We start from the raw sequence: 12,479 nt of genomic DNA on the forward strand, positions 1-12,479 counted from the left end.
TTATAATACAGTTGAGCATGATCCGAAGAATCTATTTAGAGATGTTTCAAGTTCTCTACCTAGATAGGGCAGCTATTAAGTCTACTAGTATATTCTAATGATCAAGGGAGAAAATATTGAGGGTGAGGCTTTTATTGACGCCTCCAAATATGTATATTGTACAGAGGGGAGAGAGTTATCGAAATATAGATCGCGTGAAAACCACACGGACACACAACCCAGACGCCTTCAGTCATGCAGAAAGTGTATCATACAGATCCAGGTGACCATGGGATACCAAGGAAGACAAAAATTTCCGGGACAAACAGCCAGCCGTATCCCATCCGAGTGACCCCCAATCGTGATCATCAAGTGACTTATGGTACAGAGAGAGAAAGAAGAAAGAAATGGGCATTAATGTCGGGAGGGAAAGTGGGAGGAGGAAAAGGAGGAAAGGTCGAACAATATTAGTTGTTCTTGGCGACGCCGACCTTGGCAGCGCGGAGGATACGTCCGTTGAGCCGGAAGCCCTTGCTCTGGACGTACATAACAGCACCGTCATCGTGGGCCTCGGACTTGGCCATGAAGGTGGCCTCGTGCAGGTTGGGGTCGAACTTCTGGGGCTTGCCATCGACCAATTCGCCGGGGTCGAAGCGCTCCAGACCGTGTCTCTCAAGGGTGTTCATGAGGATGTTCTCGGTCATCTTCAGGCCAGCAACGAGGTCGAGCAGGTCCTTGTTCTCCTCATTCTCGGCAGCGGTGAGCTTCTCCGCGGGCACGGCCAGCAGCGCGCGGTCAAAGTTATCAATGCTCTCGAGGAGGTCCTTGGCGAAACCCTGGATAGCGAACTTGCGGGCGCCATCCATATCACGCTTGCCGCGCTCTTGCTGGTTGCGGGCATCGGCAACGGATCGGAGGTATTTGTCCTAAGGAACGTGTGTTAGTTGCCGGGATAAGAATAGATGCATTGGGTGCTAGGTGGGATAGCTTACCTTCAGCTCAATGATCTCCTTCTCCTTCTCCTCGATCTTCTTCTGGGCTTGCTCTAAGGGGGTCTCCTCAGCAGCCTCGCCCTCCTTAGGAGCATCCTTCTGTTCCGGCTCGGTAGAGTAGAAGCGGCCACGGGGCGCAAATCCCTGGGCGATGGCAGGTAGCTGTGTTTGGAAGCGCGACGCCGGGCGGAGAGCGAGCGGAGTGACGGTTGTGGAGGAGATGGTGCTTAGAGGTGACCGGGCGGCCCGGGCCTGTCTGAGGAAAGTCCGCTGGAACATTGTGAAATTGAGTGAAGGGATTGGAAGAGGGTGTGATGTGTAGAAGAAGAACAGAGAATCGGATAGAGAGCCGGGTATAGCTTGATCGACGGGCAAATTTCATCTGGCATCACCTGACCGCCTAGCACCGGGCGCCCGGTTTTCCCGAGTTGCATAAAGTACTGTACATGCTCACCTGCCCCAATAGGCATCCCGACTTGGCATGAGATATATGGAAGAAATTGAGGAAGATATGCGCTTAAAATGATCGCATATTACTCGAAAATGGGTTGTCAGCTTGGGTTTCATGTGCGGATAGAGGTTTGTGGCGAAGTTTTTGTTATAAGGGATTGGTGCTTTCGACTCTATATTCGACATGAGGAGGTCCCATGGGATGTTGTGCCTTGATGTGCCATTGTATTCATATATGGATACGACCAGCTCAAAAGTCAATTCGAGCTCTAGGATCGTTTGAAGTAGTGATCAGTCCAGAACGATTGATTTTGTTTCCAGAATTTGTTGACCCGGCGCGATGTACTTGATGCCAAGAACACGGCACTTTGTTTGTGACCTTTGAGCATAAGAAACTAAGTACGGGCGAGTAGATAAGAATACCCCTCTGGCCCTCTTAAAATTGCTGAGCCCTCGGCATAATCTGATTTGTGGCTAGATAGTAAGAAATAAGATCATATTGTGATCGCTTTGACCGTCCTCATAGCTTGCTTGCTTGTTGGTTAGGTATTTATGTTTCATGATTCTAAAATGAACGTCTCCCATCACACAAGAAAATGGCGAAAACATACAGCAGGCTGGAGTGCCTAGGCCTTTGGTATCTCGCACTATGGTTAACTACCTAGGTATGGTTTGCTCAGGTCTGGGGACGGCTCGCCGTTCTAATCAGCCATTCTAAGCCCTGGTGGTTCGAATGGATCTCCACATATCTTTATATCTAGCCTGTAAAGCAAAATTTACATCCCGTTCGCTCAGATAAAGGATCATCCTGCAGATGGGGTACATTGGGGTATCAAGCTTGTGTGGTGGGGGGGCTTGAATTCCTCGCCATCCCACTCGTTGTTTGACAGCTATCCGACGTTCCTTCATGGATACCATTAAAGTATGTACGAACTCTGCAAGACGGGACAAAACAACAGGATGGGTGGATCCCAAATATTGAGAGAGCCCAGAGGGTCCATCTTGTTGAAACGGGCTGAAGAGTTCCCTGCCATTGGCTTTTACGGCAAAAGATGTGGAGTGTAATCCGTCGAAGTCAAACTAGATCGATACGAGTGCATACAGCTAGCCCGTGCGTGCATGGGGACCCATCGACCAGGAGCAGCCGAACAAAGTTAAAAACAATAAATGAAATATTCAAAACGACGATGAAGAAAGGGGAAGAAATTTTCCTCGGAGAAGTATCTCGTTTCGATCTAATCCATTACAAAATAGTCTTGAGCTCCAATCGGTGTCTTCTAGCGCGTGTCTACACCGGAGCGAGCGGTTCTCGCCAACAACGCTTTTCTTCCTTTTCTTCCCCTGTTCTTCTTCTTTCTTGCGAAAATCTTGGATTCTTCAAATTAGTCTACAATGACCGGCAAAGAGCAGGTAGGCTTCACATCTACGGATGCTGAAAACGCAAGTCTCTCAGACTCGGCTGAGGAGCATGAGGTTTTCAAAAAGACCGAGGATGGTGTCCAATTTCGAAATGTTGGTTGGTTTAAAGCATGCATTCTGTTTGTGAAGGTTCTCTTTGCGACAGGAGTGTTGTCTCTACCTGCCGCACTACTCTTCCCTCGGTGCTGTCGGCGGCGCAATCAGCATTGTGGCCTGGGGTGCCTTCAATACATATGCCTTTGTGATTATGGGAAACTTTCGCCTGAGTCGCCCCCACTGTCACTCTGTTGCAGACATGATGGAGGTCGTTGGCGGTGTCGTTGGCAAAGAAATCACTGGCTTTGTATTCCTTGTCGGCTATGTTCTTGTCACAGGTAGTGGAATAGTTGGAGTGTCCACAGCCTTGAACGCCCTCTCACACCATTCCGCATGTACCGTCTGGTGGTCATTCCTGGCCATGGTAGTCACGGTTGCAACTGCTTCGATTCGCAAGTTCACACATATTGGCTGGTTCACCTATGCAGGATTCATCTCCATATATGCTGCGGTGCTAATCGTCGTAATCGGTGTCACCACACGCGATCGACCAGCTGCCGCCCCTCAGACAGGCCCCTATGAACTCGGTTATGTGAACATCAACAACCCAGGCTTTGCTGCTGGCATGGTTGCCTCGAGCACTATATTTGTGTCCTCCGCCGGCACAAGCGCGTTTCTCCCTATCATTTCGGAAATGCGTAACCCGAAAGACTACAAGAAGGCCCTGTACCCCTGCATGGCTCTTGTTACGGCGTCATACCTTGCATTCAGCTTGGTCGTTTACCGCTGGTGTGGGCAATGGGTTGCTAGCCCATCATTGGGGGTACGTTATTACCATCTGCCACGGTGCTAACCCAGCTCTCGACGTGTGAACTGACATATTTTCTATAGAGTGCCGGCCAGACGGTCAAGATGGTGTCCTACGGTGTCGCTTTGGTGGGATTGGTTGCAAGCGCCACAATCTATCTTCATGTGAGAAAATTTAGCATCCTGTCCAAGTGGAAATTCTAACTGAGTTGCTATCTAGGTTGGGGCAAAGTACCTCTTCGTCAGAATCTTGGGCAATACACGCCACTTGCAGTCAAATTCGGTGACCCATTGGGGCACTTGGCTTGGTTGCACGATAATCCTGGGCGCCATATCTTTTGTTCTTGCTGAGGCCATCCCGATTTTCAACTACCTTATTGCCTTGGTTGGATCTTTATGCTTTGCTCCGCTCGCCATATGCCTTCCTGGGCTACTTTGGCTCCATGACCATGGCAACTACAGGAAAGGATCTCTTACGCAGAAGGTTAAGTTTATTCTCCATATTGGAATGGTGCTTCTTGGACTATTCATCCTTGTTGGTGCAACCTACGGTGTTATCATCCAAATCAAAGCGGCATATGCTGATGGAACCATTGGTATGTGTGAAAACTTGAGAAACTGATGCCTGCCACTCACTAACATCAACTGAATATAGGTTCAACATTCACCTGTGCTGATAACTCGAACTCCTCCTAAACTAGGATACGTTGGTGTTTGTGGGGATCTGACTATGGGCTGCCGATAGACGGGGCTGGGATCTTGGATCGAACTTGAAGATGAACATGTAAACGAAAAAGCGATAATGTAATGTAATTAGACATCGAATTTTATAATGAACATCAATTATTGTGACAAACTCACCTCGGCAGCCCTGTCTGCACTTGCTAAAAAGTAACAGATAGTGCCTCTCTCCCGCCACTACTAACCAAATACAAGACACGAAGGTACAGCTCCAGTTGAAAAAAGCCGCACTGTCCTCGCACTTGTGGGGACGTGAAATGTCAATTCCGTGTTGCTCCACCTACTCGTATACTCGGCCCAATGCAACTTCCGTGACTTACCAATACATATAGAGCTGGCGTAAAGAAGACTCAAAATTGAGAGCTATTATTTTTCAGAGTCTCTATGTTCTCCCTCATACCGAGCCTAAGTACATATCCGTCACCATCCAATTCGTCTTCTATAAGGATTGAAGATCGTAGACAATTCATAATCCCGTAGCAAAGAAAATTGACTTTCCAGCCCGCTTGTGGGTCTCGCGCTTTGTAGCTCTGGCCTCGGAAGAAGCCTGATTCCGTGGCCGCACCCGTTGATCACGTAGGCGAATCGACGATTCCTTTTTTGAGCTTAGCTCTGCTTTAATACAGGAGAGATCGGAGTTAAGCGAGTTCCTCAAAAATTGTTTTCCCATGATTTAGAGTGACTGGCGCCGCCCACTGACAGACGGAGACTGCCGCCGAATTCCAAGCTAGTATACTACTACTATTTGACTTGTTTAAGACTAAGCGAGACGGGTTTTCACTGAAAATATCCAGGGATACTATATAATCTGTCTATTGATTTTAGATCACAGTCCAATGGCGAAACTCGCCCGGGCCACGATGTCTTCCAAGATTTACACTTCCCATTCTGGCTCTGTAGGCATTTCAAATTTTTAGCCCCATTGACAAGCTCTTGGTCGAATATACTAAAAAGTAGCTGATTTCCCCTGGTCTTATTTGCTACGTGTAGTACATAGTATGTACCTCCGTATTATTCGTACATATCTAGATATGTTCATACAGACACGTGGAACGAACTCCCAGCCCACAGTGGGTCTTTAGCTCTCGTCAGGGTAAGTTCCGTACGGTTTCGCACCGCCCCGAATCGGGGCGATTCCACATCTGTTCGGCTTAGTGGACCTGATTAATGGTCTTATATTAAATCAGTTCGGTTGCATCATCAGTTAAATCTCGGAAGAATTTGCATGAGCCAGGGGTATTCAGTCCAGCTTTCAGCAGCGGCGTCCTGTCAATCTTGCTCGAGCTCTTGATATTTGGTTCCTCCGCCAGGTGTCTTTCAGGTTGAAAATCTGCTCTGTTTTGATACTCATACAGAAATAAAGAATAACTGACCGTTAATTTCTTTCCATTTCTGAATTCCGTAACTTTATTCCAGAATTCTCATAGAAGGGGTTCACCTGGGCACTTGAGCGACATTCGGACGTTTATCGTGATGATGCAATTCAAGTGCTCATTACTATTATCAGCAATGATCTTCCTTCATAATACAAGGACTGGGGAGTCACTTGCTTGCACATAGGGCATGAAATGACATAGGGAGGTCTCAGTAAATTATCTTCATAGCCAGTGAGCCCCTCGATCTTCCGTAGATCATCGTAATTGGGACCGATGGCAGAGCTGACGCTTCATATTTCATTTCCAGGCATTCGAACCGCGGAGCAAGATAAAAAGGCCATTTTATCTCGTCGCCGGTGATTCCAGCAACATCGAGTTTTACGAGAATCTCTGACTTGGACACGAGCGTGTTCTCTGACTGATTTGTGACGATTTTCGGCAGGGCGGGATCAGCCGAGGCTGGATTGAACTGCTTTTATGATAAGCTCTGCAGCTTTGACATTCATTTGAGAGAGACTCGGAATAAAAAAAAAGATGGAAGTGTAATTTTTGGACTTGAGATCACTTAATAGGTCCTTGAGTGCTTGATTGAGGGCCCAGCTAACTTTTAGTATGTAGCCGACTCCATTATGTTTAAGTTGTGTTTCTTTTTAATAAGATTTGACTATGTACACAATATTGGATCGGATTCCCCTCATAGCGTGTTGCCCTTACTGACTGGCACATAAGCCAATGATGTCCCATGGCTGCCAAGGAGGTCTAGGAGTATAGGGCTGGACTGGGCCCGATTTCTGTCCACCCCGCACTCTGGAAAATTAGTTTGGATTGGTTACCGAGCAACGCAGGGCGCAAATCATGCAATGAAAATTCATAATTCACGTAGACTGAACTGTATTTTCTAGGGATTTGGCTTATCGCTTGCCTGGTGGCCTTTTTTGGCGTTCGTAGGGCGCCGCCAGTAAACCTAATGCTGGAGAGGAGGTCCAAGAAGCCTCCAAGTCTAGATGATACTAGGATGATCAAATACTCGTTTAGTACGGAGAAGATAAGCCGGTATATGTATCAAATTTATGAGAGTCACTGGAGTGCTCGAATGCGAAAAACCAAAACTTGGCACGAAGTCAAGAGCAAAAAATGCCTCAGATCTCAGATCGAACATAGATCCCATGCATGGCTTGCATTACAATTCTTGGAAATATGACTCAAGTTCATTGGAGCTTTAATGACTGGTCAACAATATTGACTCGGTATCGGCAGTCATGTAAATCATTCAGGGCTGAATACCGAACATGTGGCTAGGATTAGATGTGTAACATTTGGATCGGACTGATCGCCTCGCACTAAGCACAGATGAAGTGTCTGTGCCCCACTAAAATTCTCCATTCGTCGTATGACAGCATCCCATCCCACCAAATACGAATGAAATCGGGCTGGAATTTTTAACGGTAGAGATCCGATGAGTCTATAATGCACATGCATCAACTCACCTAACCGATTGTGGACAATTAGATCTCTCTCGTTACACCAACGGAAGAAAAATATTACTCGGCTGTTCTTGCTTCATCATCCGAAGACCCCGGATCTCCTTACTGGCTATCTGGCTTCTAGTTTATCGATCCCTTGCTTTCTCCCAGGGAGTCCGGGGAATTGACTTCTCCCTGGTTGTCAAACTTTATGTTGCCGACCGCATAACAACATTGTGCCTACAAGCACAAAATGTGGGAGGACATTCTGTTTTGCAGTCATTAGCCAAGAGAGAGTTTTTTGATACATAACCAGGTGAATACAGCGTCGTGGATATGCAGGTATGTGTCTAATAGCAAATGGTGGGTACGTCATGTAATCGCGCACAGCAGAGCGGGCGTTTGCATGATTGCCGAAATATGACAAGTCCGCCTTGCAGAATGATATGTCCGGAAAGCCAAGGGCAGTGCTCGCATGTTATTAACGGTCAAAGCACACGCATAAACAATGAAGTTCTATCATCTGATAGAATGATTGTCGTTCTTGATGCCCTTTGAAGAAAGAACGGACTACGCTATTTACTTCCGTGGCTTTAATTGACATCAAAATTGTTCTCGGCAAGATGTAGTCTTTATCCCCGGAATTGGTGCACCTCTTTGATTCGCGAGGTTCTCATGCCATTTTGTGAGAGATCCACACAAGCCTGGTGAATATGATATCCCTGGTTTGAGCGGTCCCCCGCCTCTGTTATGCCTCCTCAATCCACGGCTGTATTTAACTCAACATGATTCCAAATCTTTCGGCACTAATATCTCCCACTCGTTTAATCTTGCCTCCCTCTAGCAAGCGCTTACCCGATTGCGCGACATGGCTTCAACATCGTCCGATGACACGTGGACTTCCGGCGATTTCGAACACCCAAACGAGCAATTACGATGGTCCATCACAGTCGGGCTTGTCTTTGCTTTTCTTCTCTCCACCGTCGCCGTCGGCCTCCGATTCCTGGCTAGGCGATTGGCTGGTGGTAGACTTTACCTGGACGACTGGCTCATGCTTGTCGCTTTGGTTAGTATCACATTTTACAAATAAGATTGTACATATGGGTCGATTGGCTAATTTATTCCATCTCAGCTATTCAAATACGGATGCTCAATTGGAGTGACTACGCGTAAGTTTACCGGTGGGATACTTTTGAAAGAGAGATACTCATGCTGTAAATAGTTCTTTATAATGGCTTAGGCTCCCATATCGACACTATCCCCCCGAAGAACCTTGAATGGTATTTCAAGGTACGAAACAAAACGACTGACTACAAAAGACGTGATTGCTGATGTCGCTTAGGTTGCATGGGCCAATAACTTTGTATATCCAGGATGCATTGCTTTCATCAAGCTATCTATCTTGGCGCTGTATAAGCGGATTTTTTCCACCAAAAAGATGAATTTGGCCGTCAACTTCATGGCATCGTTTGTTGTTGTCTGGATGGTTGGTAATTTCATTGCTGGTGCCATAAACTGTCTTCCAGTACAAAAGTTCTGGGACCGCTCACTTGAAGGAGCTTGCATGGATATTGCACCCTTTTCGTACGGACAGCAGATTCCAAATATCCTTTCAGATGCTATCATTCTTGTCATGCCTCTCAAGGTGGTATGGACTCTGCCGATTCCGAAATCCCAAAAGGTGATGCTTTCCGGGGTTTTTATTGTGGGAGGCCTGTGAGTTACCTACTCTCTAGAAGCATCGGGAAAATTACCTGACTTTTTCTGCTATAGGACTCTCATCTTTGACTGCGTCCGACTCTGGCGTATGATCATACTGTCACGTTCGGGCCCTGACATCACGTGTATGTACATCGAATTATTTTCCTCTACCACTAGATTCAGTGCTTACATTATACGCAGTCAATCAAGCCCCAGTTGTCCTTTGGACCTGTGTTGAAGCGGCCGTTGGCATTGTGGCTGCATGCCTCCCCAACCTCAGACCCCTCTTCAAGATTGGCCGACCTGGATTCTGGTCCCAGCTTCGATCTGGAAGCAAGGGATCTGGAAATTCTCACTTAAATAAGACGACCACCACCACTACGACAACAAGCTCGACAAACATGAGTGTCCAAAGGGGCCCTCTTGATTCCCACGCGGCTGAACAAGGCGTTGAGATCCACCGCTACAGTGATATTGTCCGCGAAAAATGTTAAGTCCACTCCATATTGGGAACAAGCATCCAATAAGAGACGACAATGGAAAAAAGGCGTGATGTGATGTAATATGGAGTCAGGACACTGGGTAAGCCAGCGGAGTTGTTACAATTCTTGTCCAAGTCAGGACTTTTGATTTATATTTTTTTTTTAATACGGATACCCTCTCTCATATGTTCGATAATGCGCCTTGGCCCTAGTAATAGAGCTCTCTATCGCTTCTAATTCTGAAAATACACAGTAGTCGTGTGAGTCTCGTGTGGAATGAGTACATATCTGGTGGCTGCCGAAAAATGGCTCGTGGCTTTCTCCTACTGGCGGCGATAAACACCTGACCCCGAGGGCAAATGACATTGGGCGACTTGTAGCGAAATTCCTATGCGAAATAGAGATTGAAAATAAGCTGAATACGATTAAGTTAGCGCATATACCATCGCCGACCTCGGTAGAATCCAATTCCAAATCAGATGAGAAATTTGGGGTTTAATCTAACCAGTGGCCATCCAACGATCATCTTACTCGAGACAGTGGGTAAAATTAGCACAGGGAGTTGGATCTGGCTTCAGATTCCCAATATAACTGGTATGCAGTCCAAAATTTTTTTGAGAATACGGATCGGGATGGGGTTCTGGTCCACAAGCTCGCAGGCGGCAATAGATTCTCTCGTCATTCCACTTTGGTCCTTTTTTCAACCGATTGAGAAGCGATCAGCTGCATTTCTTTCTTCTCATTCCGAAAAAGGGCTTGCATGACACTACACCTAGTTCCAATGCATTAGCAATTCACCTTGTAAATTGTTCTGGTTCACATATTCAAGAAACATGGTTACCCAGTCGCGGCCCGCCGCGCCGGAAAACAACGACCCACGAAGCCACGACCCACGATCGCGTCCCCGGTACCATAATATCCTGGCAGGGCCAGCCCCACGGTTCAATGGGTTGGCGACCGACTAACAAATCCGGGTCGTGGTTCCTTTTTTTTTTTAGCAAAAAAGGGTAGATCGTCATACCCAACTATTTCCAGATGTTAGCCAGAGCGCTCTAGATGTTGATAGATTAAGTTTACGGATTAGAAGTACTTAACGATCTTCTCGTTGAAGGATTGGAGAGTCCTCGTTCCATATGGACGACCTCGGGATAAGAAAAATTTATGTACGTGGATATTTCTTCAGGGGTAAAAGGACAAAGATATCCTTCACCCCATCACGCTTCTTTGACTTCCAATTCTGGACAAACTATTGAAGTATAGGTCGCTACTCGATTTACTAGCATCGTAGCATGGAAGAAATAATATGGTCCATTATCACCGCAGAGAGGAGAATTAAAAGATAAATATTATAAATACATCTTCAGACCACGAGGATGTAGACTTATGTGAAGTTATACAGAAGAATGGATTTATGCTGCAGATTTGCATCACGACCGGGCGCACCCGCGTGGGTACGATGAAAGGCACGATCTGCCGGCTGTATTCCGGTGCCTTTCCCTTGGTCTCGGTCTTGAACACTATCTCCACCCGTGAATACCGACCGACCAATCATTCTGGTTATTTTGCAGTTATCAGAGGGCGAAAAATTGCGATAAAAGGGCTCTCGATTTACACGGGCCAATTTGTGGTGCCTTGGTGGTTCCTATTCAGGGTTAAGGTTCGTTGATGCTCAAATTTGAGACAGGTTTATCGAAACTAGTTCAGGCTAAGGCATGTAAACGGTCTAGTTTGCCTTGATTTGGCTCCATCCGATATTGCGATCTGCAAGCCGGCTCCCAGCTAGCTCCGCTCTCTCTGTGGGAATTTCAATGCTGACAATTAGTTGGGATCATAGTGGGTTTTCCCACACTCGCTTTTTGTAGTTTTATAAACCAAAGCATTGATTCAATTCTCTATTCCAGTCCGTTTTTGCCTTTGATTTTTCGTTCCAACCCGTGTCATTCCTTCACGATGAAATTGCAATTGTTTTTCGCAGCGACTGTCGTTCTAGCCAAGGCCTCTGCCCTGAGCCCCCCCGCCAACCACCCCCCTGTTGCGTGGAAACCCGCTGGTCCTAATGACGGTATGCGTTTTGATCAATTTAAACGGCGGATACGAGGAGAAACTGATTGTCTTCAGCGCGGGCCCCATGCCCCATGTTGAACACCTTGGCAAACCATGGTTATCTTCCCCACGATGGCAAAGATATCTCTGAAGAACAGACGATTACTGCGCTAGGAAATGTTCTTAATATCGATAAGGAGTTTGCCACGGCTCTCTTCCAGAACGGAGTTTCTGCAAACCCAGAGAAGAATGCTACTACATTCTCATTGAGCGATCTGACCCGTCACAATGTCGTGGAACACGATGCTAGCATGAGGTAAGTTGAACTTTCGCCAAATGATCCACGGTCCTTTCCAAGGTTCTAGCCAACAAATGGCCCGCGTGTTGGATGATTCTGACTTATCTTCACAGTCGTCAGGACTTCTACTTTGGCAACGATCACACCTTCAATAAGGCTGCCTTCGATGAAACACGCTCGTACTGGAAAGGCTCCCTTATTGATATTCAATCCGCAGCAAATGCTCGCCAAGCTCGCATCAAATCATCAAAAGCGATGAACCCCACCTTTGACATCCCCGAGACTATTCTTTCATCAAGTTTCGGCGAGGCGATCTTCCCTATCGTCGTTATGGGTGACAAAGCAGCGGGTACTGTCCAGAAGATTTGGGTTGAGTACCTTTTCGGTAAGTCTTGGGAAGACTAACTCCATTCTTTTGTATTAAGTCTGGTAGTATATCGGCTGACTTTCGGGATCTTGCAGAAAACGAGCGACTTCCCTTTGAGCTTGGCTGGACTAAAGCCTCAGATGAAATTTCCGCTGCCGACTTCTCTAACATGACCAAACGGATCCAAGAGGCCACTGAAAGCTCCGAAAGCTCCCAACAGACCACGGACAAAGCTTGCGAGGATAAGAGACACATTGGACGTCATGCCCGGCGCCAGGTTAAGCACTAAAGGCTGACATATAAATGATTTGCGGTATAACTTATA

The 12,479-nt window shown here is 46.8% G+C and overlaps 4 protein-coding genes across 4 annotated transcripts; 3 read left to right on the forward strand and 1 right to left on the reverse strand.

Moving 5' to 3' along the window:
• Nucleotides 1–446: 446 nt before the first annotated feature.
• grpE (mitochondrial nucleotide exchange factor MGE1) lies at nucleotides 447–1,250 on the reverse strand (the record flags this gene model as incomplete). The annotated part of the gene is made up of 2 exons (XM_056634742.1): nucleotides 447–905; nucleotides 972–1,250. 2 exons carry the CDS (start codon nucleotides 1,248–1,250, stop codon nucleotides 447–449), a joined length of 738 nt encoding a protein of 245 aa, XP_056485362.1.
• A 1,563-nt stretch (nucleotides 1,251–2,813) lies between these two features.
• Nucleotides 2,814–4,379, forward strand: N7509_010106 (uncharacterized protein; the record flags this gene model as incomplete). The annotated part of the gene is given in 5 exon segments (XM_056634743.1): nucleotides 2,814–2,959; nucleotides 2,970–3,699; nucleotides 3,768–3,848; nucleotides 3,904–4,279; nucleotides 4,339–4,379. 5 exon segments carry the CDS (start codon nucleotides 2,814–2,816, stop codon nucleotides 4,377–4,379), a joined length of 1,374 nt encoding a protein of 457 aa, XP_056485363.1.
• Nucleotides 4,380–8,131: 3,752 nt separating this feature from the next.
• Nucleotides 8,132–9,458, forward strand: N7509_010107 (putative integral membrane protein Pth11-like; the record flags this gene model as incomplete). Its single annotated transcript, XM_056634744.1, has 6 exons — nucleotides 8,132–8,329; nucleotides 8,396–8,432; nucleotides 8,486–8,553; nucleotides 8,606–8,979; nucleotides 9,037–9,107; nucleotides 9,166–9,458. The coding sequence occupies 6 exons, from the start codon at nucleotides 8,132–8,134 to the stop codon at nucleotides 9,456–9,458; spliced, it is 1,041 nt and encodes a 346-aa protein (XP_056485364.1).
• A 1,938-nt stretch (nucleotides 9,459–11,396) lies between these two features.
• N7509_010108 (peroxidase family protein) lies at nucleotides 11,397–12,443 on the forward strand (the record flags this gene model as incomplete). The annotated part of the gene is made up of 4 exons (XM_056634745.1): nucleotides 11,397–11,508; nucleotides 11,565–11,805; nucleotides 11,901–12,172; nucleotides 12,250–12,443. 4 exons carry the CDS (start codon nucleotides 11,397–11,399, stop codon nucleotides 12,441–12,443), a joined length of 819 nt encoding a protein of 272 aa, XP_056485365.1.
• Between the last annotated feature and the right edge of the window lie 36 nt (nucleotides 12,444–12,479).

The sequence above is a fragment of the Penicillium cosmopolitanum genome (genome assembly GCF_028827165.1).
Source record: "Penicillium cosmopolitanum strain IBT 29677 chromosome Unknown utg000009l:1.0-9042332.0:1.0-9050551.0, whole genome shotgun sequence".
In the NCBI taxonomy this organism is placed as follows: Eukaryota; Fungi; Ascomycota; class Eurotiomycetes; order Eurotiales; family Aspergillaceae; genus Penicillium; species Penicillium cosmopolitanum.